The sequence below is a fragment of the Pipra filicauda genome, unplaced genomic scaffold (genome assembly GCF_003945595.2).
Source record: "Pipra filicauda isolate LSUMZ 115617 unplaced genomic scaffold, ASM394559v2 scaffold540_size334518_pilon, whole genome shotgun sequence".
NCBI lineage: Eukaryota > Metazoa > Chordata > Aves > Passeriformes > Pipridae > Pipra > Pipra filicauda.
The window spans coordinates 1-13,382 of NW_024104688.1; the positions used below are offsets into that span (position 1 = coordinate 1).

Sequence of the window (13,382 nt, forward strand, 5' to 3'; positions counted from 1 at the left end):
GTACAAAGTCTGCAGCAACCAATCAGAGTTTGACTGGAGAGACTTAAAAATATGCTGAACTACAAATCTTTTTTCTTCACTATATTTGGTCATAACAAACAAAACGTAGCTCACTTCCAATCGTAAGTCTACCATAAAATCTACTTTGCAACCATTTCATCAGGCAGTGTTATGCTCCACCATTTTGTGGCATCACTGTGTTCTCATTCATATGGGATTCAAATGCAAGACTCAGTTTTAGCTTCTAAAAGTGTTTTTCTGAATTGCCTAACACCGGTGACAGAATCACAACAGAAATGATAACTGGAGGATAAATATATGCTTCATAACAAAGCTGAAAGAGACACTGTAAGTTTACATCAAGGCTCCAGAAATTTTTATTAAAATATTTTTTAAATATGTGCATGATACATTGAAGAAGTATTTAATGACTTGAGCTGCCAACAGAATTTTTCTTTAATAATATTAATACACATATATCTTCCAAAATAACAACAAACCTGACACAGTTAAGAAAGGAACATCCTGTTTTCATTTAAAGCAACATTAAAAAAAAGAAGATAATTGCTTCAAAACTTGGAGATTTTAAATTATGAATGTGTTACTGCAAAATGACATCTGGGGACTTAGGTTAAAAAGTTCATTTAGAAAGCCTTATAAATCAAACTAAATATTGTCTGTAATCTGTGAGTCAATCTAAGGCAATCCCATTGCATGTGGAACTCATTTATCTACATCCACTGGTACCCAGCTGCCCAGATGCCAAATTCATTTTGCATAAACTACTGACAAAATTGTAGAGATGTCCCAGGGAAGAAAGTGTGCAGAAAAATAATTAGCTGTGACTGCTGAGCAGATGCAGAACAAGCTCTTCATCCTCTGCCAGAGAAAGTCCAGTATCTAATGGCAAATAAGGGTCCTCCTCTTGGCTGAATTTTACCTTCTTTCTTTTCAGTGGCATTTCTTCTGTGGTACTGTTGCTATAGCTTCTCTTCTTTCTTCTACCCTTCTCCTCAAGTTCACTGCAGAAACAAATCAATTAGTCTTTTTAACAACTGTGGTAATCAATATCATCATGTAATCTAACAATTCCTTTTAAACAAGGCAAATTTATGTCAAGATAAGAGCAAACGAAATTACAGTTCTGAAGGGTGAAGCAACGGAAGCTGATGAACTCTGAATGTCTAAACTGGAACTGCTCTCAGGACGAGGTGGCGGTGGATGTTTTGCTGTCTTAATTGATTACAGTGTATCAAGATATCACTATCACTGTTATCTAATATTTGCTGCCTAATACAGGAACAGACAACTTGACAAAACTGATTTAGCGATGTGTCAGTGGACCTTGACATGCATTCAAGATCTTGTCTAAAATAAATATGCGACAAAAATAAAAATATGAGAACTGTCACTTCATTGGCAGATCCTACATTTAATACAGTTTTGATTTGGGACCATCTAATTCAACCACTCTTTCCCCTCCTTTCAGAAGTTTTCCTTGGAAGCTATTAACCACCACTCTGTCATTAGAGGAAGAGGAAAAGCCCAAACACAGTAATTTTCCCTGGTGAATTCCTATTTCTTCTGTTGCTTTTCTTAAGACTTGAATGAATTGCCTTTTGCAGCCTTTGATCTGGACAAAACAGTTTTAATACCCTGGATTCTACCACATGGCCATGTAACAACAATGGGAAGGAAGACTGAGCTTTCATGTATCTCCATGGGGTTTTTGTCCAAAACATAGAAAAACTGCTATAAATCATCTAAGATTAAAGCAACCTAACCTAATAAAATCTATTCTAAGGTATAATATCTGTGTACCAAGTTATAGAGAGCTGGTTGTCCTATGCTGTAGGGTATTCATACCCAAAAAAAGCAAAATGCAACCCCTCATACCCCAAACCATTCCCTCCAAACAAGGTAACCAAAACAAAGTGGTAATCTCATTTTTTCACATTTGTATTTTTTCAAATATACCAAAAGTAATAAATGGAACTTCAAAGAGTGAGTTTAGGTTTTTCTAAAATAGTTGGGTAAATTCAGATTTTCAACTAAAATTTGGTTAATTTCTAGCCAGAAAATTCAGTTTACTTGAAAAAAAAAGTTTCAACAAGGATTTTCTTAATGTCCATAACTTTTACAATTGCTTAAGTGTAAAATGCAGTGCTTTGCTGACTTTGAGCTGTCATTTGCATGGGGGTAGCTTTTCAGGGCTTGCTACCAACATTTTATTCCTTTTCTGGGGAAAGGACTCTCATATTTTTTCTGTAGTGCTTAAGATATTCCATAAATGCTGAAGCTATACTGACAGTATATGAAAATACACTAAAGCACTAACAATTCTCACTTTTCCAAGTGGACAGTATGGGTCTGGGCTAGAGTTTCATGGTGTTCCCTTTGATCAGGACAGACTATAGGGGTTCACTTTAAAAGCATAAGGAAGGCCTCATTAAATAAGAGCATTTTATCTTGTTTGCAAAAGAGCCAATTACTTCCAGCCTTTGAAGGGACTCAGAAGCCCAGTTTGCATTCATAATTGACTAATGCTTCATCTAGGACATTAGTGCAAAACATCTGAGCAATTAAAACAATGCAGAAACCTCACAAGCTATGAAACAGCAGAGTTTAATAACCAAAAATTATAATCACTTTTGGAGTTTCAGAGGCCCAAGGCCTAGACATCTGTAAGGTATAATGTTTAAATATAAAACACATTTAGAAAGAACTTAACTGTGAGTTTTCTCATTTTTTCCACAGACAAAAGCATATCAACACAATTATGACCAATTTTCATCGTAAATTTTGTGGGATAATTATGCTGAGTCAAGTCGCTTCTTACTATTACTGAGGGATTGCAGTGCTCGATTTGTAGTATAAACTAAAGATGTATCTACATGTTAGCAGGAGTATTTTCACACTAATTTGACCCCTACTGGGTTGTGAGCTGGAGTGGTGAATAAAGAGGAATATTTAACACAGGAAGCAGCAGCAGCAGAGCTACCAAGCGATGAAGAGGGCTAAAGACTTGTGTTTTCATGATGCTCATAAATTAGAAGTAAAACAGTATTTAATAAAGGTGACTTAGGAAGGTAATGAGAATCACATGAAACACGTGAATAAGATGCTCCTAATTTTGAGACGCAGAAGGAAGACAGACTGTCTGTCCATAGAATGATTTCCATTGAAAGGGACCTTTGAAGATCAGCAAGTCCAACCCCATGTCCTGTTCCTGCAGGATGGATTTTTACCAGCAGTGGCATGGAGAGGGGTTGTACTACTCTGGAGGAGCAGTCAGAGATCTAGGTTTTACAAAAGGTGAAAGTGGCAATTTTAAAAGGAAGATGGAAAACATGTGTCATTGTGATGCTCAGGGACATCCTGCACTCCATTGGTGTGCTTCTCCTTAGCTGTTTTGACAGAAACTCTTTGAAGGAGATGTAACAGGCGTAACCCTCAGGTCCACATGTGAAAGTGTACAAAGGCAGCTATACAGGGATGAGTTCTGCACTTACTGTCAAATGGATTCTTCCTCAGTCTCCATTAACTGAAGGCCTCTCAGCCCACTCTGCAGAGCCAATCTTTTTATTGTTGGTCACTTCCTATGGACATAAATGGCCCCTTGTTCCTCACAAACACACAAACTGATGCACTACCAGCTGGTATCCACAAATAGCCAAAATAAAATAAAGTTATTTTAAGGTGAACTATTTTCTAGCAGAACAACTCAGTTAGAAATCAAACCCACAATTCAGATTCAAACCAAAGCCAGTGCATCTTTTTGTCTTCTACTTATAACACTTTAAAAATGGTATGTGCAGCTGGTTTACAATTCCTTCCTTTTACCATCTGGTGCAATTTAGCTTTTCAGCCACATGAACGATCCATCTGAGGCTGCCTGATGGAAGGATTTACTTTCTGTTTACACAGGTGAGGAGGTACCAACAATCGACTTACCAACAGGCACGGTAATTTCTGTGGTCACCATTTGCACAGCTGTATCAACAAAGTAAGATGCTATCATTCGATAGGTAATGTTTATTACTCAAACACTAAAGCATGGTTTATGAATCCTGTCCCTTAAACCAGTGCCAGCATATATGAATGGTTTTCTGGGAAACAGGGAATCTAACTACGACCCTGATAGCTATACACCAAGAAAGTCTTAATTTAACTACCAAAAAATAATTTCACAAGTGTGTTTTAGGTAATACCAGGAAAAAATAGAAAGCTTTTAATTGTTAGTATTTAACTCGCTTCTGGGCTTCAAGCTATGTCTTGGCAAGCTGTAAAGTTTAGATTTTAAGTGCTTAAGAACCAGCCATTTGAAATGTGCAGCCACAGAGCCAAGTTGCTGTTGTTTAAACAATGGTAATGTGAGATGCCTAGACAGGCTCTGCCTCACTTACTATTTATCAGAGAATGCTTTGGAGCCTAGTTTTACCAGCACTGCTCTGGAAACAAACTGCCCTTGCCACTGAATTACAAGCCATGAGTCAAGTTTCCAGGCTGCAATAAAGCACACAAGCTCTTTCCCAAAGAAATGTACAGGAATAATGAATGAATCTGCTAATAAAATACAGTTCAGTAAAAGTTAGGAATAATTTATCCCATAAATATTGGCATTTTGCTAATCAAACATGCTGTGCCCAAAACTTTTTCCACATAATAAATTTTAATTCACACAACCATGGCAGCAATCCTAATGAAGATTAATTACTGCAGTCCCTTCCATAAAGCCCAGTGCAGCTTCTTTCTCACTTGCTGTCAGAATGCTACAGCCCATAGAAACAGTAATGAAAATGTACTGTGCTGTGTTATTTTCTGGATCTGGACAGGTTGGATTGATGGGCTGAGGCCACTTGTATAAGGTTCAACAAGGCCAAGTGTTGGGTCCTGCACTTGGGTCACAACAACCCTAGGTAGTGCTACAGGTGGGGGAAGACAGTCTGGAAAGCTGCCCAGAGGAAAAGGAGCTGGGGGTGCCGGTCAACAGCTGCTGAACATGAGCCGTCAGTGTGCCCAGGTGGCCAAGAAGGCCAATGGTATCCTGGTCTGTATCAGCAATAGTGTGACCAGCAGGACCACGGCAGTGATCATCCCCCTGTACTCAGCACTGGTGAGGCCACACCTTGAATCCTGTGTTCAGTTTTGAGCCCTTCACTACAAGAAAGACATTGAGGTGCTGAAGTATGTCCAGAGAAGGGCAGCAAAGCTGGTGAAGGGTCTGGAGCACAAGTTTTATGAGGAGCAGCTGAGGGAGCAGGGGTTGTTTCACCTGAAGGAAAGGAGGCTCAAGGGGAACCTTATCACTCTCTACAACTGCCTGAAAGGAGGTTGTAACCACCTGGGGGTTGGTCTCCCAGGTATGAAGCAACAGAACAAGAAGAAGTGGCCTCAAGTTGCACCAGGGAAGATTTAGATTGGATATTAGGAAATATTTCTTGATTGAAAGGCTTGTTGTCAAGCACCGGAACAGGCTGTCCAGGGAGGTGGTGGAGTCCCCATCCCTAGAGATATTGAAAAGACGTGTAGATGTGGCATTCAGGGACACGGTTTAGTGGTGGACTTGAAAGTGCTAGGTTAACAGTTGGACTCGATGATCTTAAAGGTCTTTTCCAACTTAAATCATTCTATGATTCTTTTACTTGCCATTCCACTGATATAAAGCAAAACACCCCTAAAATTAAATATATAAAGAATCATTGCAGTAAAAGGGATGAATAATCTACTTGTAATGAAATACCACTGCAATACAACTAAAAGCAAAAGACAAATCTGTCTTGGAGCTGAAGGACTGGAAGAAGAATAACCTGTAAGAGGGGACAAAAAATTAAATGGAAACCAGACCAGCAAGAGAGTATGCTTAGTGTTTCGTATTATTCTACGGGAAGTACACATAAGATTTGATGGCAAAAGGCACTCAGCTCAACCATCAACATCTCACTTCTGTTCTAAAGCTCTAGTGGTGGTGGACTCGAATCAGATCTCTGAAGTTGTAACAGCACTTTTCTTCTCTGTTTCCATCACAGACATTGCTGGCCATAAAGCAGCAGTACCTGAGTCAGTTCTGGAACACTGAAGTTTCTATTCAATGTATTTGGGCTAAGCAATTTTAGCTTATCTTGATACAACAGTGTGAAAATTAAAATTATTCTGGGGTTGATCATAGAATCATAGAATGTTTTGGTTGAAACAGACCTTAAAGATCATCATGTTCCAACTCTCCTGCCACAGGCAGGAACACCTTCCATCAGACTAGGTTGCTCAAAGCCCCATCCAACCTGCCTTATATGGTTCTCATATGGATCTTGATCATCATATGGATCAAATATCACTGTTTCTGAGTTGAAAGTCTTCCAACTGGGGATGACCGTGGTTTTAATGAAACCACTTTGATTTGTTGTGCATCTCTGTCAGAGGCTTAACCTTCTCTGAAATGTGCTGCTGCCTTTGGAGATGCTGCTAACCACCTATCTAACTCTTGCACCTGTTCACTCCTCCTCAGCTTCAACTGAGGAACAGGGCACTGACATTCTTCAAATCTGTTCACCTTTTTTTTTGTGGGACCGCTATCATCCTCCAATTGTTGACAGCTAATTTCTGAACTGCAGAGTTTCAGTACTTACTCATTCCATTTCTCCTTCATTCATGTAGACACTTGCTGATGACATACTACATTTTTTAATTTTTTTTTATTATTTTTAAAGGTAATTTCTGTACCTGACAAGTTTACAGGAACAAAGGAAGGATACAGTCTGGCCTGCAGAGCATAGATTACCAAATTTCACTAAGAAATTCTACCACTGAGTCCATTTCATATAGTCAGCTAGAGTGTAACTATGATAAAAACTTTTATAAAGACTTTCAGGGCATAAGAATATCCCATCTCTATCAGGAGCAATTCAGTATCACAATGTCCAATTTTGCAGCTAACCAGAAGGATCAAGACCTTAAACAGAGTCCTTTTATAACATCTGTCCTACGGTGCTTTTCTGGCCATCACAAGAAGAATCACAACCTGATCTCCTTTTATGATCAGGTGACCTGCCTGGTGGATGAGGGGAAGGCTGTGGATGTGTCTACCTGGACTTCAGCAGAGGCTTTGACACCGTCTCCCACAGCATTCTCCTGAAAAATCTGGCAGCCCATGGCTTGGACAGGGGCCCTCTGTGCTGGGTTAGGAACTGGCTAGAGGACTGGGCCCAGAGAGTGGTGGTGAACGGGGCTGCATCCAGTTGGCGGCCGGTCACTAGTGGTGCCCCAAAGGGATCAGTGTTGGGTCCAGTTCTGTTTAATATCTTTATTGATGGTTTAGATGAGGGGATCGAGTGCACCATTAGCAAATTTGCAGATGACACCGAGTTGGGGGGGAGTGTCAATCTGCTGGAAGGCAGAAGGGCTCTGCAGAGGGATCTGGGCAAGCTGGAGAGTTGGGTTGATTCTAACAAGATGAGGTTCAACAAGGCCAAGTGCTGGGTTCTCCACTTCGGTCACAACAAACCCCTGCAGCGCTACAGGCTGAGCACAGAGTGGCTGGAGAGCAGCCAGGCAAAAAGGGACCTGGGAGTCTGGATTGACAGGAAGCTGAACATGAGCCAGCAGTGTGCCCAGGTGGCCAAGAAGGCCAACGGCATCCTGGCCTGGATCAGGAACAGCGTGGCCAGCAGGACCAGGGAAGTGATTCTTCCCCTGGACTCAGCACTGGTGAGGCTACACCTGGAGTACTGTGTCCAGTTCTGGGCCCCTCAGTTCAGGAAGGATATTGAGGTGCTGGAGCAGGTCCAGAGAAGAGCAACAAGGCTGGTGAAGGGACTTGAGCACAGGTCCTATGAGGAGAGGCTGAGGGAGCTGGGGTTGTTTAGCCTGGAGAAGAGGTGGCTCAGGAGAGACCTCATCACTCTCTATAACTACCTGAAAGGAGGTTGTAGCCAGGTGGGAGTTGGTCTCTTCTCCCAGGCAACTGTCTTAAAGGGTTGGACTCTATGATCTCAGAGGTCCCTTCCAACCCAGTTGATTCTATGGTGATTCTATGAAGTTCTGACCTTCATAAAGTAACTGCTATGAACTGAATAATCCATGTTAGAAGGAACACCATATATTTGCAGATGAATCATCTCAAAAGACAATATAATGGCAACCTCATTAAGAATCATGTAAAACTTAGTAGGTCAACATCAGCATCCTGGTATAAAAAGGCACAAGAAACTGCAGTTTACCATAAATAACGGCAGGCGCACAACCAAGCAGCACTGAATACTAGCTTGCACACCTGTCAGCTGGTGACTGTCCATAAACTCACAAACAAACCAGTACAAGAACCAAGACATTGTTCCTTTCGCCTCATGTCCAAGATCTTTTCCATGCTGGTCTAAGAGTTAATGTGATCAGTTACACCTATTAAAGATTTAAAGGTAATGATGAGGGCCAGTCGGAACTTTGTTCTTCATTTTTATTTAAAGAGGTTGAGGAATTAGAAATACCAGAAACTCAATTCAATTGCAAAATGAATATTTAAGGAATCCAGCTGCTTTTCTTTCACCCTGTTCTATATTCTTAAATTTTTCACCTCATTAATAATTTATATTGATAGCCTTAAACCAAATATGATGAATGTTGCTAGATATACAAAAATTAATCTCATATTACATGCTAGTAGTAATTAATTACTCTGCTCTTAGAGGTATGGCTGGAAGGGAATTTTACTCAAAGGCAAATTTAACCCATTATTTGTATAGCTCCCCCAGTTAAAAAAAATGCTGGGGGAGGAGGGAGAAGAGATTAACAATGTCTTTGACTTTTTAAACCATGGAAACATGGTTTATTTTTAAAGACTCTTGAAGGAAGACACCCTAGGTCTCATATACTTACTCTGAATTATCTCCTTTTTTTTTCTCCTTAAAGCAAGTAACAGCTAGTGTAGCCCAACATATTTCTAATTTTAATCCAACTCTTTGAGCAAAAGCTCTGGATTTTGGAAATATAAAATAGAGTTGTATTTTCTAATATGAAAGCTTAATTTCACTGTCTGCTACTCTTGGTTGAACTAGTTTTGTTAAAATCAGTAGGTCAATATTTCCCAGCCTCAAGAGCAACTCATCATACAATTCAGTGGCAGTTCTAAGAAAGGTGTATGAGGCATGAATGTTGTTTTAACAAAATTCCCTCCTTCCCACTGGCAGCAAGATTTCTTGCCTGCTCCCTTACTCATTCTTCTTGATCCATTACCCTCCCTCCTCCTTCCCTGTATACATCCCTTCCGTCTCGTTCCTTCCCTATACAAAATCAAATAACATTTCTCTATGGCCTTATGTTCACCACCAGTCTCTTCGGCTACCACTTTCCTTTATCTATAAGTTCACTGGTTATTCAAATTCCCTTGGTTTTCTTGATTTCCATCTTTTTTTCCAGACCTAAATTAATCTCCTTCATTGTATCTTCCTCTTCCAGCTGCACCTCTGCTTTCTCAAAAGCCTTCTAAGGGGTGCTCAGAGCACCTCACAAGTCTCCAGACATACCTACACTAAGCATCAAAGCTGACTTCAGAGCAAGACCACTACATGCTCTGAAGAAATGTGGCTTCATCAACACTGCTGACTGAAAACAGTTCTTGGCCTTTCCTACCACACCAAAATACATTGCCCAGAAGAGCCTTAGTTGGCACCACCCAAAGTCACAGCAGTTGTGGACAATCACATGCCAATAGTTATGCCTGTACCCTGGCCAAATCCATTTAGCCTGTAACAACATGACTGATGTTCCCTGGGCAGGCCGTAGCCAGAACAGGATTAAGCTGCACTGCACATCGGAGCCATCAATGGCTCTGAATTCCAACACACTCCATTCAGGCACTCCCAGAAATGTAATTTGATCCTGGACCCTGACTTTTTCCAAATCTATCTATCTGCATGTTGTTGTGCACTGTTCCTGCCCTAATGAGCATCCCACAGTTTTTCCCTCTCTTCTTTTGCATACTTGCCCTGGCTGTTCTCACCACTCACTTCAACTTAATTACTATTCTTAGCAATGACTGACAAATCCAGTCCCAGTCTGTCCCTGGTTATAACAGAAAGCTCTGGATTTCAGGGCTAGCAAGGCTGTCTGCAACTGCTCTTTGGGTCCTTGTTAACTCCTGTTCAGCTTAAATGCTGAAGAACTTGAAGCAATTTGACTCACTTTCTAAATTTCTGTCCTCTTGCCTTCTTTAAAATGCTAAAAACACCTATTCTTCATTGCCCCAGTCCTCCAGCAAACACAGACAAAACTGAAAAGCAGGAAAGTGTTCAGTCCGAGTGTATAAAGATGGAGAAATTGAAAAAACTCTCTAAAACCTTCCTTGGAGGCAGTAAAGGACCTTTCCCGTTATTAAAAAGTCAACCATAAGTCAGGGCAAACAACTGAGACCAGTACTGTGTCCTGAAGTTGACAACAGTTGGTTATGAAGCTTCAGATGATGCCAGTTCTTGAGACACGTTGGTCAAATCTTGACCAAATCAGCCACTGATTCAAAAAAAATCTGCATTTATTACCACTGCCAGAAATCTGTCCATCTCTGTCAACTTTTCTTCTTAAAGCTTAGCTCATCTTGAGTCTAGCTGATGTTCTGAGGAAGGAATCAATACCGAACATGATGTATGAATGCATACTCCCCCTTGCACCAAGAAGGAGCAATTTACTGCTGCTCAGAAAAACCAATGCATTTCCCTATCCTTGTCATTCTCTTGACCCACACTGGTGGGTCCACTGAATGGGCTCCAGAGGACATGGTCACCAGCCTGTTAACTTAGGGCTATCCAGTCCTTAAATCCATGCCCACACCCAGTTCTGCACACTGCCTCCAAAACATTAAGTGACAGATGGATAGGGACAATCTAGCCACTAGGACTTAGCCAATTCAGATGTGAAAAGCAAGAGCTTTATGAATTTAGGCATCTAGAATAGAGCAAAATAAAACTCTATACTCCCATTTAAGTTTCAAGATCACCTTTTTGAATCTCTTACACAATAAGCTGTTTGTCAGAAACACACAAACGGATTTCTTGTTACATTGAAGCCAATGACAAAAACCACACAGAACTTCATGTGGTATCCCTCCATCTTCCTGCAGTATATGCTCCAGAACTGCAGTATGTTGCCATCAATTACAGAACCTCATCCCCACCCTGTGTTTTTCTGTTAAACTACAAGAAAAAAATCTTCTGATTTATATAATTAAAAACAGTTTTAAATTAAGAAGAAAAGTTTAACATTGTTAATTTTATTATATATTTACTACTAACTCAGATTCCACTTCATGTGAATGTTGAAGAGTCTGAGCAACACTGAATCATAGAACTTATCAAGTTTCACCATGCACAAATTTATTTAATAAGGACAGGTGCAAAGGACTCATTGAAATCCTCAAATTACTTCAATGTTTTTCCTTTCACATAGAGCCTCTAATGTGAGAGTAGAAAAATGCATTTCTGAAACTGTATTGGCTTTGTATGGCAAGGTTTTGGTAGTGGGGGGCTACAGGGTTGGCTTCTGTGAGAAGCTGCCAGAAGCTTCCCCTATGTCCAACACAGTCAATGCCAGCAAGCTCCAGGACAGACATGCCACTGGCCAGGGCCAAGCCCACCAGTGATGGAGGCAGTGCCTCTGAGATAACACAGTTAAGAAGAGGAGAAAAAAACTGCACAACAGCAACTGCAGACAGAGAGAGAAGTGAGAAAATGTGAGAGAAAAAGCCCTGCAGACATCAAGATCAGTGAAGAAGGAGGGGAAGGACATGCTCTAGGCACCAGAGCAGATATTCCCCTGCAGTCTGAGGCGAAGACTCTGGTGAGGCAGCTGTGCCCCTGCAGCCCATGGAGGTCCACAATGTAGCCGAGCACCTGAAGCCCAAAGTGGAGGACCCCAGGCCAGAGCAGATGGATGCCTGAAAGACGCTGTGACCCTGTAGGAAGCCTGCGCTGGAGCAGACTCCTGGTAGGACCTCTGGCCTTGTGAAGAGAGAAGCCCACACTGGAGCAGGTCAGCAGGTTTGCTGGCAGAATTTGTGAGTTCATGCTGGAGCAGCCTGTTCCTGAAGGACTGCACCCCAAGGAAGGGACCCATGCTGGAATAGCTTGTAAAGAACTGCAGCCCAAAGGGAGGAGCTGGAGAAACTGGTGGAGCCATGTCCCCTGTGGGAGGCATCCCCGCACTGGAGCAGGGGAAGGAGTCCTCCCCTGAGGAGGAAGGAGTGGCAGAAACAACATATGATGAACTGACTGCGACCCCCATTCCCCCTCCCCCTGCGCCACTGGAGATGAGGACATATGAGAAAACCTGGAGTAAAGGTAATCCTGGCAAGAAGCAAGGGGTGGGGGGAAGGTGTTTTAAGATTTGGTTTTATTTCTCACTACCCTACCGTGATGTGATTGGTAAAAAATTAAATTCATTTTTTCCCCAAGGCAAGTCTGTTTCATCCATGACATTAAACAGTGAGAGGTCTCTCTCTGGTGTTATCTCAACCCATGAGCCTTTCATTATACTTTCTCAGTTCTGTCCAGCTGAGGAGGGCAGTGACAGAGCAGCTTAGGTGGATACCAGGTGTCCAGACAGGGTCAACCCACCACAGAAATTTACAAAACCTCCAGGGAATTAGTCAAGATTTTTGCAGGTGAAACAGTCTCACTGAGATCCCTTCGACACTGACTCAAAAATCTTTCTCATATAGCTTCATAAAAGAGAATAACACCCTTTGGCTCAGATTTCTGTTCTGTACCTAACACACAAACTAAAACTTAAATACTAAAAGCGAAAGAGGATGATTTTAAGATGAGTTCACAGAATCACAGGATATTCTGAGTTGGAAGGGACCCATAAGGATCACTGAGTCCAACTCCTAAGTGAATGGTTCATACAGGGACTGAACCCACAACCTTGGTGTTGTTAGTACCACACTCTAACTAACTGAGCTAATCTCAGGGTTCCTAATATCTAAACAAAACAGTGTATAAAAACATGAACATTTCAAAATGATCATGTTAGATGGTACATACCTATAGCTGTCTTCACTTTCTGAATCTTGCTCTTCATTAGAATCTTTGTATTTATCAGGATCTGGAAGAGTACTTGGATCAAACTCTTCTTCACTTCCACTGTGAGCAAGAAAGGCCACTGTTTCCTCTTCAGCCTGTCAGGTGACAAATGGAAAGTTACAAGACGAGCAAGCAAGTCCATGTTACTTGCCACAACCCCATCAATAAACAGGGAGGTTGTAACAAAAACCACTAGGCTCAGCCGCAGCCAAAGACCACCACTATTATAGGCAGAAAATAGAATAATTTCTGCCATCATCAGTGCTCTCCTCCAAGGCTTTTTGCTAAAGGTTGAAGAAACATCATTAAAAAAGGAAG

The 13,382-nt window shown here is 41.3% G+C and overlaps 1 protein-coding gene across 1 annotated transcript in view; it reads right to left on the reverse strand.

Annotated features, from left to right (window-relative positions):
* Window positions 1–353: 353 nt before the first annotated feature.
* Window positions 354–13,382, reverse strand: part of DDX10 (DEAD-box helicase 10) — a 169,760-nt gene continuing 156,731 nt past the window's right edge. Inside the window, exons 17-18 of the mRNA XM_027712757.2 lie at window positions 13,026–13,159; window positions 354–1,022 (exon numbers count right to left, since the gene is read on the reverse strand). Of these exons, the coding sequence (XP_027568558.1) occupies window positions 836–1,022; window positions 13,026–13,159 (321 nt within the window). The 3' untranslated portion in view covers window positions 354–835. The remainder of the gene's footprint in view (window positions 1,023–13,025; window positions 13,160–13,382) is intronic.